General features: G+C 43.6%; 1 protein-coding gene across 1 annotated transcript in view; it reads right to left on the reverse strand.

The window, feature by feature from the left end:
- The window catches only part of ST18 (ST18 C2H2C-type zinc finger transcription factor), a 428044-nt gene that overhangs the window by 252392 nt on the left and 157507 nt on the right, over positions 1 to 18145 (reverse strand). Inside the window, exon 2 of the mRNA XM_086917999.1 lies at positions 12242 to 12348. Coding sequence (XP_086774125.1) covers positions 12242 to 12348 — 107 coding nt within the window. The remainder of the gene's footprint in view (positions 1 to 12241; positions 12349 to 18145) is intronic.

Raw genomic sequence — 18145 nt, forward strand, 5'->3', positions numbered from 1 at the left:
CCCGCGCAGCGGTGTGCTTACACTCTATTTATACGTTACAGGGGAATAGGGGCGTGGCCTACAGGGAGAGCATCACCGGGTGGGTTTGGTGAAAGGAACTGCTGGGACTCTTGGGAGATTGAGTCCAGCAGTGTACTCGCTCGCAGCCCTGTTAGCCTGCAGCCCTGAATCTGTGACAGCAATGGGCAGGTCCGTGAAGCGGGACCCGCGGAGCGGGTCCGGCGAAAGGTAGCGCCTTGCAGAGCGCTTCAGGAGAGTCTTGATGCGCTTCCTCTGTCCACCAGAGCTTTCCTCAGTCTCAAAATCAGCAGGTTAGGTTAGCAGTGATATCCGCAGTTGGAGCAAATCCGGTGCCTTTTCAACTGATATCAGGGGGCGTGGCCTACAGGGAGAGCGTCACCGGGTGGGTTTGGTGAAAGGAACTGCTGGGACTCTTGGGAGATTGAGTCCAGCAGTGTACTCGCTCGCAGCCCTGTTAGCCTGCAGCCCTGAATCTGTGACAGCAATGGGCAGGTCCGTGAAGCGGGACCCGCGGAGCGGGTCCGGCGAAAGGTAGCGCCTTGCAGAGCGCTTCAGGAGAGTCTTGATGCGCTTCCTCTGTCCACCAGCGCTATCCTCAGTCTCAAAATCAGCAGGTTAGGTTAGCAGTGATATCCGCAGTTGGAGCAAATCCGGTGCCTTTTCAACTGATATCAGGGGGCGTGGCCTACAGGGAGAGCGTCACCGGGTGGGTTTGGTGAAAGGAACTGCTGGGACTCTTGGGAGATTGAGTCCAGCAGTGTACTCGCTCGCAGCCCTGTTAGCCTTCAGCCCTGAATCTGTGACAGCAATGGGCAGGTCCGTGAAGCGGGACCCGCGGAGCGGGTCCGGCGAAAGGTAGCGCCTTGCAGAGCGCTTCAGGAGAGTCTTGATGCGCTTCCTCTGTCCACCAGCGCTTTCCTCAGTCTCAAAATCAGCAGGTTAGGTTAGCAGTGATATCCGCAGTTGGAGCAAATCCGGTGCCTTTTCAACTGATATCAGGGGGCGTGGCCTACAGGGAGAGCGTCACCGGGTGGGTTTGGTGAAAGGAACTGCTGGGACTCATGGGAGATTGAGTCCAGCAGTGTACTCGCTCGCAGCCCTGTTAGCCTGCAGCCCTGAATCTGTGACAGCAATGGGCAGATCCGTGAAGCGGGACCCGCGGAGCGGGTCCGGCGAAAGGTAGCGCCTTGCAGAGCGCTTCAGGAGAGTCTTGATGCGCTTCCTCTGTCCACCAGCGCTTTCCTCAGTCTCAAAATCAGCAGGTTAGGTTAGCAGTGATATCCGCAGTTGGAGCAAATCCGGTGCCTTTTCAACTGATATCAGGGGGCGTGGCCTACAGGGAGAGCGTCACCGGGTGGGTTTGGTGAAAGGAACTGCTGGGACTCTTGGGAGATTGAGTCCAGCAGTGTACTCGCTCGCAGCCCTGTTAGCCTGCAGCCCTGAATCTGTGACAGCAATGGGCAGGTCCGTGAAGCGGGACCCGCGGAGCGGGTCCGGCGAAAGGTAGATCCTTGCAGAGCGCTTCAGGAGAGTCTTGATGCGCTTCCTCTGTCCACCAGCGCTTTCCTCAGTCTCAAAATCAGCAGGTTAGGTTAGCAGTGATATCTTGTTGGTATGACTGTTGGAGGGTTTCTTGATCGGGGTGAGGGTGTTGGCGCAGTCATTGATCCACTGTCTGAGGTTGCAGGCGGCGCTGTCGGGGTCGGTATGTTCGGCGTGTGGGCTCTGGGCGAGGGTAGTGGTTAGCTGGTCTTCGGTGACTTTGCTCCAGCAGCGGTGAGGCATCTGCTGGGTGCGTGGTGGGTTTCTTGAAGGTGAAGTGGATGCTGCGGTGGTCGGTGCAGTGGAGTTTGGTGGTATGGTTGAAGGAGACATGGGGGCTTGCGGAGAAGATGGGTTCAAGCATGTGACCGGCGGAGTGGGTGGGTGTTGTGACGAGTTGTCTGAGTCCGAGATTGGCTAGGTTGTCGATCAGGGTTTTGGAGTTGGTGTCGTCATTGTTCTCGAGGTGGAAGTTCAGGTCCCCCAGGAGGATGTAGTCCTTGGAGGCAAGTCTAGTTTTTCACTAGAAAGATGCATTTGTCTCAGCACAAAAATCCCTTTGTACTGCTTTGCATTACTTTACATGGAGGAAATATTACTGGGGCTTTACTAGGGATGATCAAGGCAAATACTCATAGGTTTTTGATGCAAAGCCGAATCAACTGAGATAGCCTGATTGGATTTTGCTTCATTTCTCAAATCAACCCTGGATTGCTCCTGTGCTGCAGTACACAACACACATTTAATGTGTGGGATACTTCTGAGTTTGTGTGAGAATAGTAATTGGTACTGAAAGTGCATGCTTCCAGTGCAAAACATATGCTAGGCAGTGTACACTCACCTCTGCTCCATATTTCGAGGTTGTGCTTCATACAAGGTGACCTTGTTTGAAATCCAGGGAAGACACCAGCAGCAGACCAATCATTGTAGTTTTGGCAGTGCGCTGTGTTTTGCCCCTTATCTCACCAGCACAGCAAGTTTGGCTGCTCCACTGCATGTTGTAAAAAAATTGTAAATCTTGCCCTGGGTTTTCACCAACATAACCAAAGGCACATTTTCACTGTGGATATGATTGGACATTTACTACTGTCTACGGCAAAAGTATATCTCTATGCAGACTCAGTTTAACATGTTTTTGCTCTCCCTTTTGGACATTAATGTCTATTTGACCTCTAAATGTATCACATGTATTGCATGCTTCACTTCTTGTTCTTTTTTTGGAAAATAATAAAAATAAATGAAAAAAAGACTATATCCCTATCTATAAAGGGAATGGGGTTGGATCTCCTTCAACATTGGTGGGGTAAGGAGAAGCATTTTCTATACAGGAACCTGTCTGGCCTGGATGAAAAACTGTTAGTAGCTGCTTATGCGCATTTTGTAAGCGTTTATACATATGAAATTGTACACAAAATTCTCAATATTTATCTTCACTTTTTGGGGATTTCAGCAAATTCAAAATATACCATATCTTAGAACAATTTATTTATTAATTCAAAACATTTAATAAGGCAGTGAACTGTGTTTTAACTTCCAAGTTTCCAAATGTAAAATTCAAAGTTAGTACAGAGAGCATGTTAGTCAGTTAGGAAGGCGCAATTTGTTATTCGGTGTATTCAGATCTGGGATTCACTAGCTCATGGGGCCCACGGCACGACATGTTTCCAAGAAAGCCGTTTAGTGAAATCATTACCCATGAATGCACTGAAGAGAAAGAGGACCTAAACCTGCGCCCAGCTTCAATAGCCAGGTTTGGAATCTAGGCTCTGGTTTCAGAGTTGTCACTGCTGTCATATACGTTATACACGCAACTTTGCACAACTGGCAGCACTGAACATAAACCAAAGCCATATGCTTGTGCCCTCTTGCCAAATGAGTACAACTAATAATTCCCTTATTCCCAGAGGACGGTGAAGCGTGCCAGGGATTTCTATTAGTCTGCTTCACCAAGGCATCGCAGGGCAGAGGCACAGCTTTATGAAATTAAGCGGCAACTGCCAGCATTATATTTTTAGAACAAACGCGCACGTTGTGTCCTTGCTCAGGAAAGCAACATGGCGGCCAGAAGGCTAGCGACTTTGTTGGATCGCATAGGAAGAGAGGCTACAACTGCACTGAGCTGGCTTGTGATTCATTCATATGTCACACATTTCCTGGCTTTCCTTTGGGAGAGCCGATCTCACACTTATCGGTTTCTTTGTCGTGCTGTGGGTGAGTAGGCTGCGCGCTCATTAATTCTGCCACCTTGCCAGCTTTCAGCTCATAGTGAACTGGGAAAGAGTCAGGACGGTTGATCTGGCCTACCCAGGCCTGGCACTGACCCTGCAAGTCTGTGAGAGGAAACCACGTATGTGGCCTGCTCGACTCCTACTGCTGCCTCTTAGACACCCCAAAACTGAAGCCAATGTGCTGGGAACAAGATACATTTTCATTCTTATGTTATGCATTAGTAGATCTGTGTTAAACTCCACACTCTTATGAGTTTTTCATGTGAACACTGAATGAGAGGACATACCAAAGAGCTTATTTAGAAGAGCCATGTGTCACTTTCGCACCACGTAAAGTGAGACATGCATGAAGCAGTGCTCTCCTAAAGATTCATGAAGCCATGCCAAGCCACCCTGTGTGGCTTTGAGTGGCCTCACAGATCATGAAATGGTGACACAGCCCAAATTGCCTCATTGCTTTACTCAGTGCCTGAGAGGCAATCTATGGGTGTTGCATTTGGTTTTCCCACACACCACCCATGGAATTTGATGCTGCCCCAGATTTACAAAAACATGTGAACCTAGGGAAGCGCAAAATCCATACACCTCCCGAGGTGAGGTGTAACTAGATGAAATAACTTACTTTCTACTAATTTTTTCCTCTTTCCATGTGTGCTGCATTCTGCTGCACACACAGAAATAGGAAAACGCCTCTTAGGACTGTTTTTGTGCAGGAAGGTGCCCCTTCCTGCACTAAAACAACCCTGCCTGCAACAGAGACACTCTTGCACCATGGTACAAGGGTGCCTACGTTGGAACTAGGTCCGCGCAGGCAGAAAGGACAGAACTGCAATGTATTGCATAAATACAGTGCATTCTTCTGTGGGAGGGGTCCATTAACTAGGCCTGGGCAGTGAACTCCGCTCCATCCACAGAATTTTCAGCACTCTGCGCTCCACAGAGCTCACGAATTGCAGAAAACTTCACTGCCCGTAGCGTAGCGGAGTTTTATCCTCACTTGCACTAGTTAACGGTAAGTTGGCGAGGGCAAGCTGCCACTCTGGTAGAATTTCTACTCGAGTGGCAGGAAGATCAGTACAAACAGCAGTTTGTGCTGCATTCTGCCATTTGCGGTACTCCGCAGAGTTATTTTGTCACTTCGTGGAGTTCTGCATAGCGGAACTCCGCGAACTCCGCCCAGTTTGCCTTATTTGCCAGTAAACATGTTGGATCTGGGAGTATAAGGTGAAATATCACTGACAAAAATATCAGCAACAAAAACATTGCCCAAAATTATTGAGGACACAGATATTGACTTTACATACTTTACATGTCAATAATGTTGATAAAAAACGTAGACTACAATATCATCAAAAGATAGGCATGCTTATCGAAATTTAGTTATTCTACACTATAATAATGTTAACACAAATATTAACTTTTACATTTTTTTACATTTAATAAAAACGTATAATATAAAAACATATAAAAAGTCTAATTGACAAACATAAAATAAACATCTACTCCTTAAAACAATTACAATATGCTATTTTGTAAAAATCTAATTGTAATTTAAACAAAAGTAAAAGAAAACTACTAATAACATTATCTAAACCTTCTAATTACAAACACTAGATTTAAAACAATGTAACATATATACCATAATATCAAAATATAACAAAACTACAAAAAATAAATAATACATAATAAAAATACATTAAACTAACTTTGAAAATTAAAACAAAAACATGTATATGAAAACATAATACAAAAAAATAGATAAGAAATTAGACTTAGAGGTGTCAAATTCTTTACTCCCAATCCAACCTTGCAAACAGAAGGCAAACTATTGGACTTTGGAGGGGTCAGCTTAACTATTTCAACTCTCAAATCAGCGACTGAAGGAAAGTGTTAAACTCTGGAGGGGTCAGATTTACTATTCCTACTCCAATATGAGCAACATGATGGAAGGTTTTGGATTTTTAAGGGTTCAGATTTAGGGCTCCATTAGGATGTCGGGCGGATTTCCTCCGCCAGGGTAGCGGTGGCCACCGCCACCCTGGCGGAGGCAATCCGCCCGACATCCTTCCCTGCATTCCCCCCGCCATATTATGATGGCGGGGGGGACCGCAGCGGTGGGAAACACCGCCCGCCTGTTTTCCGCCCCGGTCGCCTTGCGGCCGGGGCGGAAAAGGGATAACATGGTGGCGGTGTCTATCAGACACCGCCAGCCATATTAGAACAGGCATTTTTCAATGCCTGTCTGTGGCGGCAATGCCGCCACGGAAAGGCATGCGGTGTTCACTCTGGGGGGCCCCTGTGGACCCCCAGAGTGACGGCCAAAGGGGGGTGGCACACGGGGGGTACCTGTGGTACCCACCTGCATTTGCATAATCACAGCGGCAGGCACCGTGCGTTGTCTGCCGCTTCGATTATGCAAATGCATGCATTTGTTATTAACATTGTGGCAGGCGGTTCAGTGAGAACCACCCGCCACAATGTTAATTTGAGGAATGCGCCCGCCACTGTGGCGGGCGCATCCTAATGCCAATGTCGGGACCCCCACCCTTTAGGCGGGCGGTCCCGATTTACGATGGAATGACGGGCGGGCAAAGTCCGCCCGTCATCCTAATGGAGCCCTAACTATTCATATTCCAACATAAGGAACAATCGTGAAAGTGTTGGGCTTTGCAGGAGTCAGATTTACTATTCCCACTCTGACATAAGCAACAGTAGGGAAAGTGTTAGACTCTGAAGGGGTTAGAATTACTATTCTCACTTAAACCTGAGCAACAGTAGAGAATGTGCTGAACATTGGAGTGGTCAGATTTGCTAGCACCACTCCAACATAAGAAACATTAGGAAAAAGTGTTGGTCTTTGGAAGGGTTCGTTTTACTATGCCCTCCCAAACATAAGCAACAATAGGCAAAGTGTTGGACTCTGGAGGGAGTAGTTTTACTATTGCCACTCCAAGTTGAGCAGCAGTAGGGAAAGAGTTTGACTTTAGAGGGATCGGATTTACTATTCCCATTTCAAAGTACACAATCGTAGAGAAAGTGTCAGATTTCGGAGGGGTATTTGTACTATTCCCACTCCAACATGAGCAACATTAGGGGAAGTGTTGGACTTTGCAAAATTCAGATTCCCACTACAATGTAAGCAACTATAGGGAAAGTGTCAATCTTTGGAGGGTTTAGATTTCGTATTCACACTCCAATCTACGCAACCGTAGGGAAAGTCTTGGACTTTGTATTTGTCAGATTTTCTATTCCCAATCCATACTGACCAACAGTAAGGAAACTGTCAGATTATGGATGGTTCAGAACTACTATTCCCACTCAAATCAAGTAACAGTAGGAAACATTTTAAATTTAGAAAGCTCAGATTTAATTTTTCCTACACTAAAGTAGTACAACATAAATTACATATATATAAAATAAATAAACATAAAATATATTTCTATAAACAAATGACATATTTTAACATTATAAATTGTATATAAATTTTTAAAACTATAACACAAAATCAACATAAACATTTTACATGAAAGTATATTAAACAATTATATCAATGAAAAGATGTAAAAAGATATTTGAAATACTCCACTCTGTATTATCTTAAAATTCCAACAACCACGAACAAATAAACAAATAACAAAAAAATAGGAATACACATACAACTAATAACACTATATAAATGTTTATTAAACAAAAACTGTAAAAATAATACAATTAATAATATCAAAACATTATAAAAACAATTAAATAATTAACTCAAGTATTTAGTCAATCAATTAACAAATAAAAAAGATGCCTTATATTTTAAATGATCAATTATTTAGGTACAAAATAATATTTCCATGATTACAGGGTTTAATTAGCAAGTTAACATTTTATGAAAGTGTAATCACTTAAAAAATAAATACTTTAAAATTGTCCCCACTGTATTTCCCTACAAGCCATTGAGATAAATAATATATACAAAAAAACAGAATATATTGCAAATCCAAACAAATCCATCCTAAAAAGGTAATTAAACATATTCAACATTAATAAAATAACAACGTACAACACAAAGACTAATATGACTTAATTAAATAATTAAAAAGCGATATTGTACAAAACTACAGTTTAAAAAATGATATAAAAGACTTAAAAAGTAATATTCTTACCCTCTGTGTTCTGCCCCACGATAATTTCAGACATAATATTTGTGCTTCACAATATTTTTGAAACAACATTTTGGTGGAAATCTGTCTCCAGTTTATATTTTTATCTCCCTATGTGCTTGCACATACATTATGTAATAGCTCTTCAATGCTTTGATTTCCCCATGATTTATGACACGATTTCCTTACCACACCCTCGCTTTGAAGCAATGCAGTAAGCTAGTGTATTAAGTACTTCAGTATGACTTTCTTCGGAAGCTGAAAACCTGAGGGGAAGGAACTCCAAGATCTTGAATGGTGTAGTTGCAAAAGTATATAGAATAATCTTTGGTTTACCAACAAGAGTCTCTCTAGCACAGATTAGGCTCGAGTTTGGTGTTCAAAAACAGACCCTTGCAAGACAAGGTGTGACAGTTATCTTTTGGGACAAAGTAAGAAAATCTAAACCAGGAACCCTAAATTGGAATTTGTGGTCAGAACTACAACAGAAAAAACCTCACCAGCAACAAAATACCTACTAGCAAGCCTGACCACCATGGGTCTTAACGGCTTTGGGAAACACCTATAAGCCACTGCCTTCTCAAAAAAGAGCAAAGAAAACAGTAAAGAGTCAATACTGGATCGAATAAAAGGCAGCCCTATCCCAAAGATCACACGGCTGGATAATCCTAAGCTCCTATACCTCTCTTGCTGCTCAAAATTATCTAGCCCTAGGTTTTGCCAAATCCATTAAAATACAATTCCTAAAGTACCGATTTGGCTTGCTACCATGCTTACAGCACTGTCCATACTGGCTAAAAAATCAATCCGATTCCATCTGACGCCTGTGCAGAGCAGCTTGTGAAGATATACCACACCTGCTCTGTACATGCAAAGAACTAACACAGGAACAGAAACAACTTTTAAAGCCACTTTTTAACCAGAGAGGTATCCGCACACGGAGGCAGGCCGTGCTGGCAAGCTTTGCACCAGAGGACACGCAGCTGAACTGCCACCTGGTAATATATCTGAGACAGGTAGAGAAGAGAATGCCACAAAATCAAGATGCTGACCCTGGCCGCTAACTTTGGACAGAATAACATTATAGTCCTAAAGAACTGTGTTGGATGCTGCTAAACAAATATTTTGTACTGATTTTTAGTAAATTGTTTTATATCATTTTAAAAAAAATTGTAACTTATAAATGAAGTGTTATGAGGTGCTTTGTAGCAGTTGTTTCAAGTAACTATGCTGTAAAAAATACTTTGACTTTGACACAGGCATTTCAATGGAAAGCTCTGAAGAAATACATTGAAACTGTCAACTGCAGGGAAAATAATTACATTTTGTTATGATATTCTCAACTGAAGTTTGGGCTCAACACCAATAGAAAGATTAATTATTTTGCCACAGGGCAAACCTATGTAGCTTTCAACCATACTACTGTATATTCTAATAAGAGAGTCATTTAGATGCTGGTGTACTGCCAGCCAGCCTCCATGTGGATGAAGCCCAAGGATTCTGCTTCCCTAGTGGAGGACGTCTTGACTGGAAAAGAATCTCTAAGCCTACAGTGCAGCTGCTCCACTGGCAACTCCACTGTAGACACTGCAAAATGTTGATTGGGTACCATTTTGTTTTGTCCACACTCAATATTTCTGTTTGTTTCACACAAATAAACTCCGAAAGCAGTAGTTTGTTTGTGTAAATCAATAAAGAGTCCTGATATGCAGGAATGTTATCTGTACAAGTGAGTATGAGTCATTGATGAATTTCCATGGCCAGGACACTCATACAGGGAAATCTAGTGATGATCAAGTGAGAGGGGTGACCGCCACTGTGAGATGGTGGACTGGGCCATGGGGCCTTTCAGTTCAAGAATTTCCACTATAGGAGCCAGGTGAAACTTTGGTCCTGATTGCAGTTAAACGAGCGTCCGACCGCCATCGCTGCGGCATTCGGACCAGCCGAAAGGTAGTCGGAGGTCCCGTCCTTCGAATTACAATCTGACCACTGTGTAGGAAGTCAGAAACATGCCTTTTGCCATTGATGCTTATGCTACGGCCTAGCAAAAGACTGCAGCACAAGCCCCAATGGCAAAAGGCATGTTTACAAACATCCCTGCACCATGTGCCAGGCACCAAATGGTGCCTGGCACACAGGGCATGGATGTTTGGGGGGCAAGAGGTGCCTCCTGGGCTTAATAGTGAAGGCCTGGGGGCAGAGGGGCCCTGCTAGGGACCCCTAAACAGGGCCGGCTTCAGAGCTGGTGGCGCCTGGTGCAACAATCACTTTTTACTCCCCCACATCCCATGACCACATCCTGGGATTCTCTCTCTACCACCTGCAAAAGTGCCCCTCATCTCTCCTATCATAAGATATTGCTAAACAGCGCCCCCCTGAGGTCGCACTGCCTTTAGGCTGGCCCTGCCCCCAAAGTCCCTTTCTGACAGCCCTTCCCTGGCAGTCGGACTGCCATGGAAAGGATGCTGGAAAGAGACATTGTAATTCCTACGGCGGTGGCTGAGCAGGCACTACCCCTACTGTAGGAATTACGATCTGAACAACGGTCCAACTGGCTCCTTGAGCCCATCTGGAGCATCAGTCATTCCCTTTGACCAATGCAGTCTGACCGACTGCATCATACTGCATTGGTCAGACCGCTCTCCTGGATGTCGATGGGACCGCCACCAACGGTCTGTCAGTGGCTGTCCAACCATCATCCTAATCACCCCCGTTGCTGGTATAAACCCTGCACTTTGTCTACCTTTAATAAGGCAGTGAGCCATGAGTGCTGATTAATTGTGGAACTTTTATTCTGGCAAACTCACATTTCAAGCCTTACTACAAACATAACACAACCCTAACAGGAAATCAAGGAATATGTGGCTTGTTGCTAAAAATGAGCACGGTTAAATAGGTAAGGATTTCTGCTCTTTTGTTGTCAATTAGTGAGATTTCATTTTTTTTATTGACCTGGGTAAGATATGTCTTTAAGAGTTAGTGGAATATATGTTTAAGCATAAGAATAAACATTAATAATCTATGGAACTCAATCATGATTCAATGATATTGTTATTCAAGCAACAGAATGTGTGTTAAAAAATAATCTTTTTTTTAATAATAACATGTTTCATGTTCCAAAAATGATTTTATATACATCTAAAGATGTACAAGTTTGTAAGCTTTGGCATACATATATATTTTTGCCACATTTGATTTCATTTATACAGCACTTAATCAACAACAAATACAATAAAAACACTGAAACGTGCATTTACAAATTGAATAAACACATCACAGTTGTAAGCTGTGGGCAAAAAAGTAGAACATGGTAGTGAAGAAAGAGATGGAAACTAGGTAGCCATGTCGAACGCAGACAGGGCAATTTAGTATTTGGGAGTCAGAGAGCGAACAAGACCAGGAGTGAAAAAGGGTACAGTGCGAGGAGAGACAAAGGCTGATTTGAAAGAAGAGCAAGGGGAAGAGGACTAAAGAACTATAAGACAAGGAAGAATAGACTTAGGTAGAGCATGAATACATTAGAAAACTACACCGATGAAAAAGAATTTTAGCTTACGTGAAAGGTTAGAAAGTCATGAGAAATGAAAGACAGGCACAAGCACTGTAAGAAGGTTGAAAGAGAAAACAGAAGAGAAGAACATGGTTTGTAAAGGATCAATGGAGGTGAGAAGAAGACACAGAAGAACAGAGTAACAACATTCGCGTCGGTTGATACGGAAAACGAAAGTGGAGATTTCTGTGTCTGGAAATGTTTGCAGTGAAAATTATTATGATTGCGGTAGAGTCTGTGCACATGGAACTAAAGAGACGTGAGAAGAAAAAAGAGTATACAAATCAAAGAGAAGTCGGAGGATGAATGCAGAATTGAGGGGGGAGGGGTGACAAAAGTATAGACAGATTTAAGGACAGTGAACAGAAAAGGAAGCATGTCCTTAGAAGGCGGTAGAATGGAATAACAAGAAGTCAGTGAGAGTGAGGAAAGAGAAAGTTCTTGGAAGACATCAGCAAGAAAAGTGACTGGAAAGGCCAAAAGAAGAAAGTATACACTGAGAGAGAGGCAGTAGGACTACAAACAAAAAGAACAGAGCCAGAAACAGAGACCAGAAGGGAAACACACTGAAGAGGAAGAAGAGGAGAGAGCTGTCCAGCCCAAGATACAGAGTTCCCGAAACAAGTGAGCTAATATAGAACGCATCCTAAGATTTCAAAAGAAGGCAAGATGTGTAATAATGCTGTAGACGATGAAGCATACTTATACTTTATTTCTGCATGTACCATGATGCAAATGAATAACCTCACCTTTTCGGTTTGGCAGGTATAATGCTTTGTTGCGTCAAAATAACCCGAATTGTCGCTGTTTCCAAGCTTCTTTTTCTGCATTAACACATAGTCCAGCAGCTCATTCTCTGAAATGCAAAAAATTATGTTTATTGAGTTAAAAAGGGAATTAGCAGTTGGTTAGAGTGCCACAATTGCTTGCTGCCACCAGGTCTTGGCAGCGTTGTTTGATGGTTCATAATACACCTACATGTAACTTTTGCACATATGAAGCACAATAGAAGTATATACAAGCGTTAGTATGTTCAGGGTTTGTTATTGGTCTAGATGTTTGATTAGATTTTACGTACATCTGTAGAAGTCACATGCCTCATATATGGTCCACCCTCGCCCTGTCCAGTTTCTGCCTTTTATATCTTGCAAGTTAGGAAATCAAATAAAATCATGAACTGTGACATGTATCGAGATTCCACATCAGTGCTGCCAGACACATTGCCAGCTGCAAAGGTTGTCATACAGCTGAGCACATGTTGCATTATCAAGTCTTCACATGAGAGCATATTTTTAGCTTGAAAATGCATTTTGCATAAATTAAGGCAAAATGAAATCTTGGCTTCTTCTTGTTTCGATTAGTGCTATGCTTCGCAGCCATGTTTTGACAAAATGGTGGTTGTCATTGTGTCAGTCCAAATAAGTATTCTGTATGTTGAAGGTAGTGATGGCGTGTATTTCACTGCCAAAATAGTAACAACGATTTGGCATGTCTGCCTATTCAGCATATCTAGGGATCAGTTAAAGAGGTGCAGACTATTCAATTATGGGTGTGGAGTATATCATGTGAACTAGAATCCTGTGGTTGACATAGCATTCCACTTGAACTATAACGTGGTGCTTCTGGGTTTCTGTTAGTGCATCGACATTTAACACACCAAACACATATACCTAAATCAGGCCAGACATTTTGACTCTACAAATGATTGTTAGCATAGATTTTTGTTCAATATCTGATAAATGAGTAACACACCGCATTCTTCACATCACTTTCCTCTAAATTAATCGGTAATACCCTTTTTCTCCTCACATCACTCCATTAGCATGTTTGCCACTTTGTCTATCCTCACATTGCTCCTTTTCACTATTTCATTCCGCATGTCCTTCTTACCATCTCCTCTACCTCATCATCCCCACACACAAATCCTAAATGTTCTTCTCTTTTAGCGATATCGATAGTTCTACTGTTGTTTAACCCCTCCAAACATTTTCCCAGAGAATTGTAATTATAATTCAAACTTATGTGAGCCTGGGTGCGGCTCCTCCGTTTGAGCGGAGGAGAGTCATCCCACAAGCCCCAGAGGTGAAAATATAAAATGGTAATAAACTTTACTTATCACCATTTTATTTTTCAGCAACCCATCCCGAACTAAGTGCGAGATGGGGCAGGGCCAGCGCTGCCGAGTGGCAGCAGCAGGGAACTGTGCAATTAAAAATGCGAATGACTCTTTGGCCGACTATCTTGGGACGGCTGGCGAGACATGCACATGTCTTAGACAGCTAGGTTAGGGAAAGCGCAGGGCTCCACTGTTCTTAGGAGTGCTGGGAGACCCTCCTCTATCCAATCCTGGTGCTGCTTTCAAGCTGTGAGAGCAGCACCAGGATTGGGTAGTTCAGTTTCCTGTATCCAGAGCTTCCTGGAAGACACCAGAAGGGGGAGGCCGTTGCGCTGCAAAGGTAAGTACATTTATTTATCATTTTATTTTTTGTGTACCCCCACGCCTCACCATCCTCGGTACAAGCCAGCCACCACTGATGTAAGCATTCTCTTAGTGTATGCTGCTGAGACGTCTAGGATTGGATGAGCAAGCAGTCAGAATACCTGACACAATGACCGGTCCTGATATCAGCCTCAGTTCCAGAGCTCTCAATCAACACTCATCAAGAACACCAATCCACACTCAGAGACAACTCAGTTCGCAGTATGGCTATACAAAACCCATAAGACACATGAAACATCAAAACTACAGTAAAATGTAGACAAAATAAATACTACTAGGAAATAAGGTCACATATACAGCGAAGCAAAACGTGAAATGTAATAGATTGTATCTATGACTTTTATTACCTTAAAGCTTCTTCCACACATTTTTGCTGAAGAGATAACACATTATTTCTTGTAAAGTTATGGGGTCGTAGGGCCCGGAAGGGACCCATTTCCTTGTCTGTTTCTATAGAACCTGCCCCACCCAAAGCGCTGCTGTGTGGTCTCAAAAGATTGGAACTTATTGTGTCAGTCAAATATAAGGTATCAAAGTCAACAACTTGGAACCCAGCATGCACCACTGGATGCATTGACTCTAATCACAAACCGAATCAACACCAGTACTCTTCTGAAAGTGTGTAGAAACAGAGATGCAGTACAGAACAATGCTGTGTCATGTTGAATGAAGCAATCTAAAAGCGTTTACAAACAATGTCTAGATCTCAACATGACATCCACCATTTCCAACAATGTAATGCCGCAAGTGTATTCACTCAAAGACATAGGCCCCGGTATGAGTTGGCTGGAATTTGAGGAGGTGTTAGGGGGGCCTGGAATTAACAATTTCGAACAGTATCCCCTCTCCAGAATGCAGGCATCAAGTTAAAGAGCTCACTAAATGGAAATGACATGCGGACATTTGGAGGACCGGAAGATGCAGGTTCCTGCTTCTGGGGACTTCCGGTAAAATCAGGCTTGGTATTTCTGAATCTGATAATTGTAGGCGTGGGAAAGCTGGACCAGATAGAATTGACCGCAGAGGTGACCCCTTGAGAATAGTTACTCTGTCAGATTCGTACTGGTGGTTCGCTCTTTTTTCGAGACTCCATATAATTCAATTCAAATCTCCAGCTGTTTATTTTTTATGTTTAGAAGAACATCTTCAACGCTTCTCTGTAGCAAATTTAGTGAATCAGAGAACACCTTTTTTTTTTTTTAGCTATGTAAACAAGCTAGGTGTGCTGGTGATATCGACCAGTTGAGTGTGTCCATGTGTGTGAAATAAATGTGTTTGTCAGTTTTCTGTTGGGTACTGAAGGCACCTATATTGTATCTACTTGTAAACAAATTTCTTCTGTGCCCCCCGCCGCTTAGTAGTTTTCTGTCCATTGTTCTGCCATTATACGTAATTATTGGCAATGTTTTTACTTTTCACCATTTTCTCTAAAATTGTCAAATGAGAGCTGCTTCACGAGGGAGTCAGCAATGCTCCCTTAAGTGAAACTCATTAGCATCCGAATAACCACAGAGCAGCGCATGTCTGCACAATTGCAATTTTTGGCTATTTTTAATATTTCTCAAAGGGCTTGTTTTCAACTTCTTCGGTGGTTAGTTGGTCCTCAGGGGAGAAGCGCCATCGCTTCCTGACGCCCCGAGCCCCCACTCAGCAACCAGGCCGTTTGCTGTCAAACGCGTCAACCCTTTGCCCTAACCCCATCTGCTGCCTCACTGCTCCCAGGGGGCGCAGAGTTAGGGCAGAACAGCTGAGATCCACTTACGAAAGTGCTCACAAGGCATAAAGAGAATACTATTACTTTTTATTTACCTCTGCATATTCATCTCAAAAGGCAATCTGTCTCTGAGCGAAGTGAAAGCAGGGCTACAAAGAGTCACTTGGATGTGACGTGCCTGCTTCCATTTTGTGTCCTATTTAGAGGCGGGTTGAGAGCGTGCACTTTTGAAGGAGCGAATAAATGCAATGGAGCAAAGGCTCTGAGCTGTTATTATGCCTGCAGGTCACGCAGCAACAACTACACAAAAATATTTGAGCATATGTACAATAGTAGAAGATTTTATGCATTAACAGTATTCGGGTTGCACATTTTGTGCAGTGTGCATATTTTGTGTTACTCAGTTCTGGGCGCATATCTTTGTGAAGGACAGAGAATTTGATGCAAGACAAAGAACTACTGTGCCATTCAGTATGTCCATATGCAACTTCCTCGTGGCAGAGAGACTCTGTGTCTTTCCAAAGTTTATCCATTTTAGCTCCTTGCAACACAAAACGCCCTCCAAGCTTCCCGGCTTTGCCCACTGTGTACGTCCTTGTGCCCAGGGACCCAGCATGTTTTCCGTTTACTCACTTTCTTCTCATGACACTGAAACCTTTCAAGTTTTCCAGTTTTACCCATTTCCTACCGCCTCATATAACAGTCTGTAAAGAAGTCGAGTCCACACGGAAGGTAAGTTGGACCTCAGTTTATTCTACGTCCAGCTTCAGCAACTCCCCGGCAGCAACTGCCAAGGAGAGAATCAAACAAGTGTTCCACGCAGGGAACATTCTGCATGGAATGCGAGGAGAGGGAGAAGTCCCAACACACCTCCCTTTCTTCACAGAAAAAACAAGAGAAAAGAAAAGGAAAGGAGAAAGAAGAAAGCCAAGGAAAAGGAAAAAGAAACAGGGGAAAGAAGGGAACAAGGGAAATAAAATACGTCAATTATCAGGTATAGCATGCATAGTGAGAAAACACAACATAAGCAGAATTACTTCATCACATAGTCCTGAAATTTGGCAGGTACAGATCTGACCCTGGAGGAGAACTCTCTCCGCGGAAGATTTCCATCAGAGTGCGCCACACCGCCCACTTTGGAGTTGGAAGGAGAAATGCTGACCCCCAACCGCTTCCCAACACACTCAACCATGGGCCCAGGAACAATAGAAACCATACTCTTACTCCAAACCCTTCCATCCTCCAACACCACCACAAAATCCCTCACAGCAGCCACCTTCTTGGGAGAATAAAACCGTGACTCCCCTTTACGGAGAAACCCAGGTTTCTTTACCCTCACCCAATCGCCAACCATCACCTTGCAGGAAGATGACACACCTGATCTGGTACCATAACTGTTCTGAAGCGAAGCCCTGACATCAGCTACTCTAGCTAAATTAGTAGCATCCACAACCTTCCTGGACATCCACTCCTTGTTCAACTTGGTACCAGCGACTCTCCCACGCAACAAGGTAAAAGGAGCAACACCAGTCGAAACATGCGGAGTGGTTCTTACAGCCCATAACATGTCGGCAACCGCTTGACGCCACTGCAAACCATTCACTAAAGCCAGTTGAAGATGCTCTTTGACAACACGGTTGAAACGCTCAACCAAACCGTTGCTGCGAGGATGATAGAGCGACGTGCAAACGTGTTTGATACCAACTTCTTTGAAAAATGAAGACATCTCAGCAGAAACCAACTGCGTACCATTGTCCGAAACTATCTCCTCAGGAAAACCCTCCCTAGAGAAAACATCACGTAAAAATGAAATCACTACAGAAGAACTGATGGAATCAACAAATCTCACCTCAGGCCACTTGGTCATGTAGTCAATTAATACCAAGATGAATTTGGGAGTCGAACCAACAAGACCGTAAGGTCCAGCGATGTCCAAAGCTAATTTTGACCAAGGAACATTCTTCACAACAACAGGTTGAACAGGCAGAGGACAAGTGACCTGTGACTTGTCACTGACCATACATTCACAACATTCGCGAACAAAATGCTCAACATCTTTGTCCACGGACGGCCACCAAAAATCTTGCCTCACCCTGCGCTTCATGGAGCGAATGCCTGGATGGCCTTCATGAGCCAAACCAAGAATCTTTCCACGAATAGAAACCGGAACAACCAAAAGCCCACCCCGTCTCAAAATTCCATTAACAAGAGACAACTCATCCTTGACCCGCAAATAAGGAATAATAGCAGCAGGACAAGCTTTTTCACACGGCCAAGGTTTAGAGAGAAGATTAATAACAGACTGCATGTCCACATCAGCGGCAATCCCCTCCAACCACTCACACTCCGAAAGAGCACACCCCACAGAGTCACACAAAGAACCAACAGCACAAACTACCTCCAAATCGTCACACACAACACTGTCGTCACCATCGGAAA

Source organism: Lissotriton vulgaris, chromosome 4_1 (genome assembly GCF_964263255.1).
Source record: "Lissotriton vulgaris chromosome 4_1, aLisVul1.2, whole genome shotgun sequence".
In the NCBI taxonomy this organism is placed as follows: Eukaryota; Metazoa; Chordata; class Amphibia; order Caudata; family Salamandridae; genus Lissotriton; species Lissotriton vulgaris.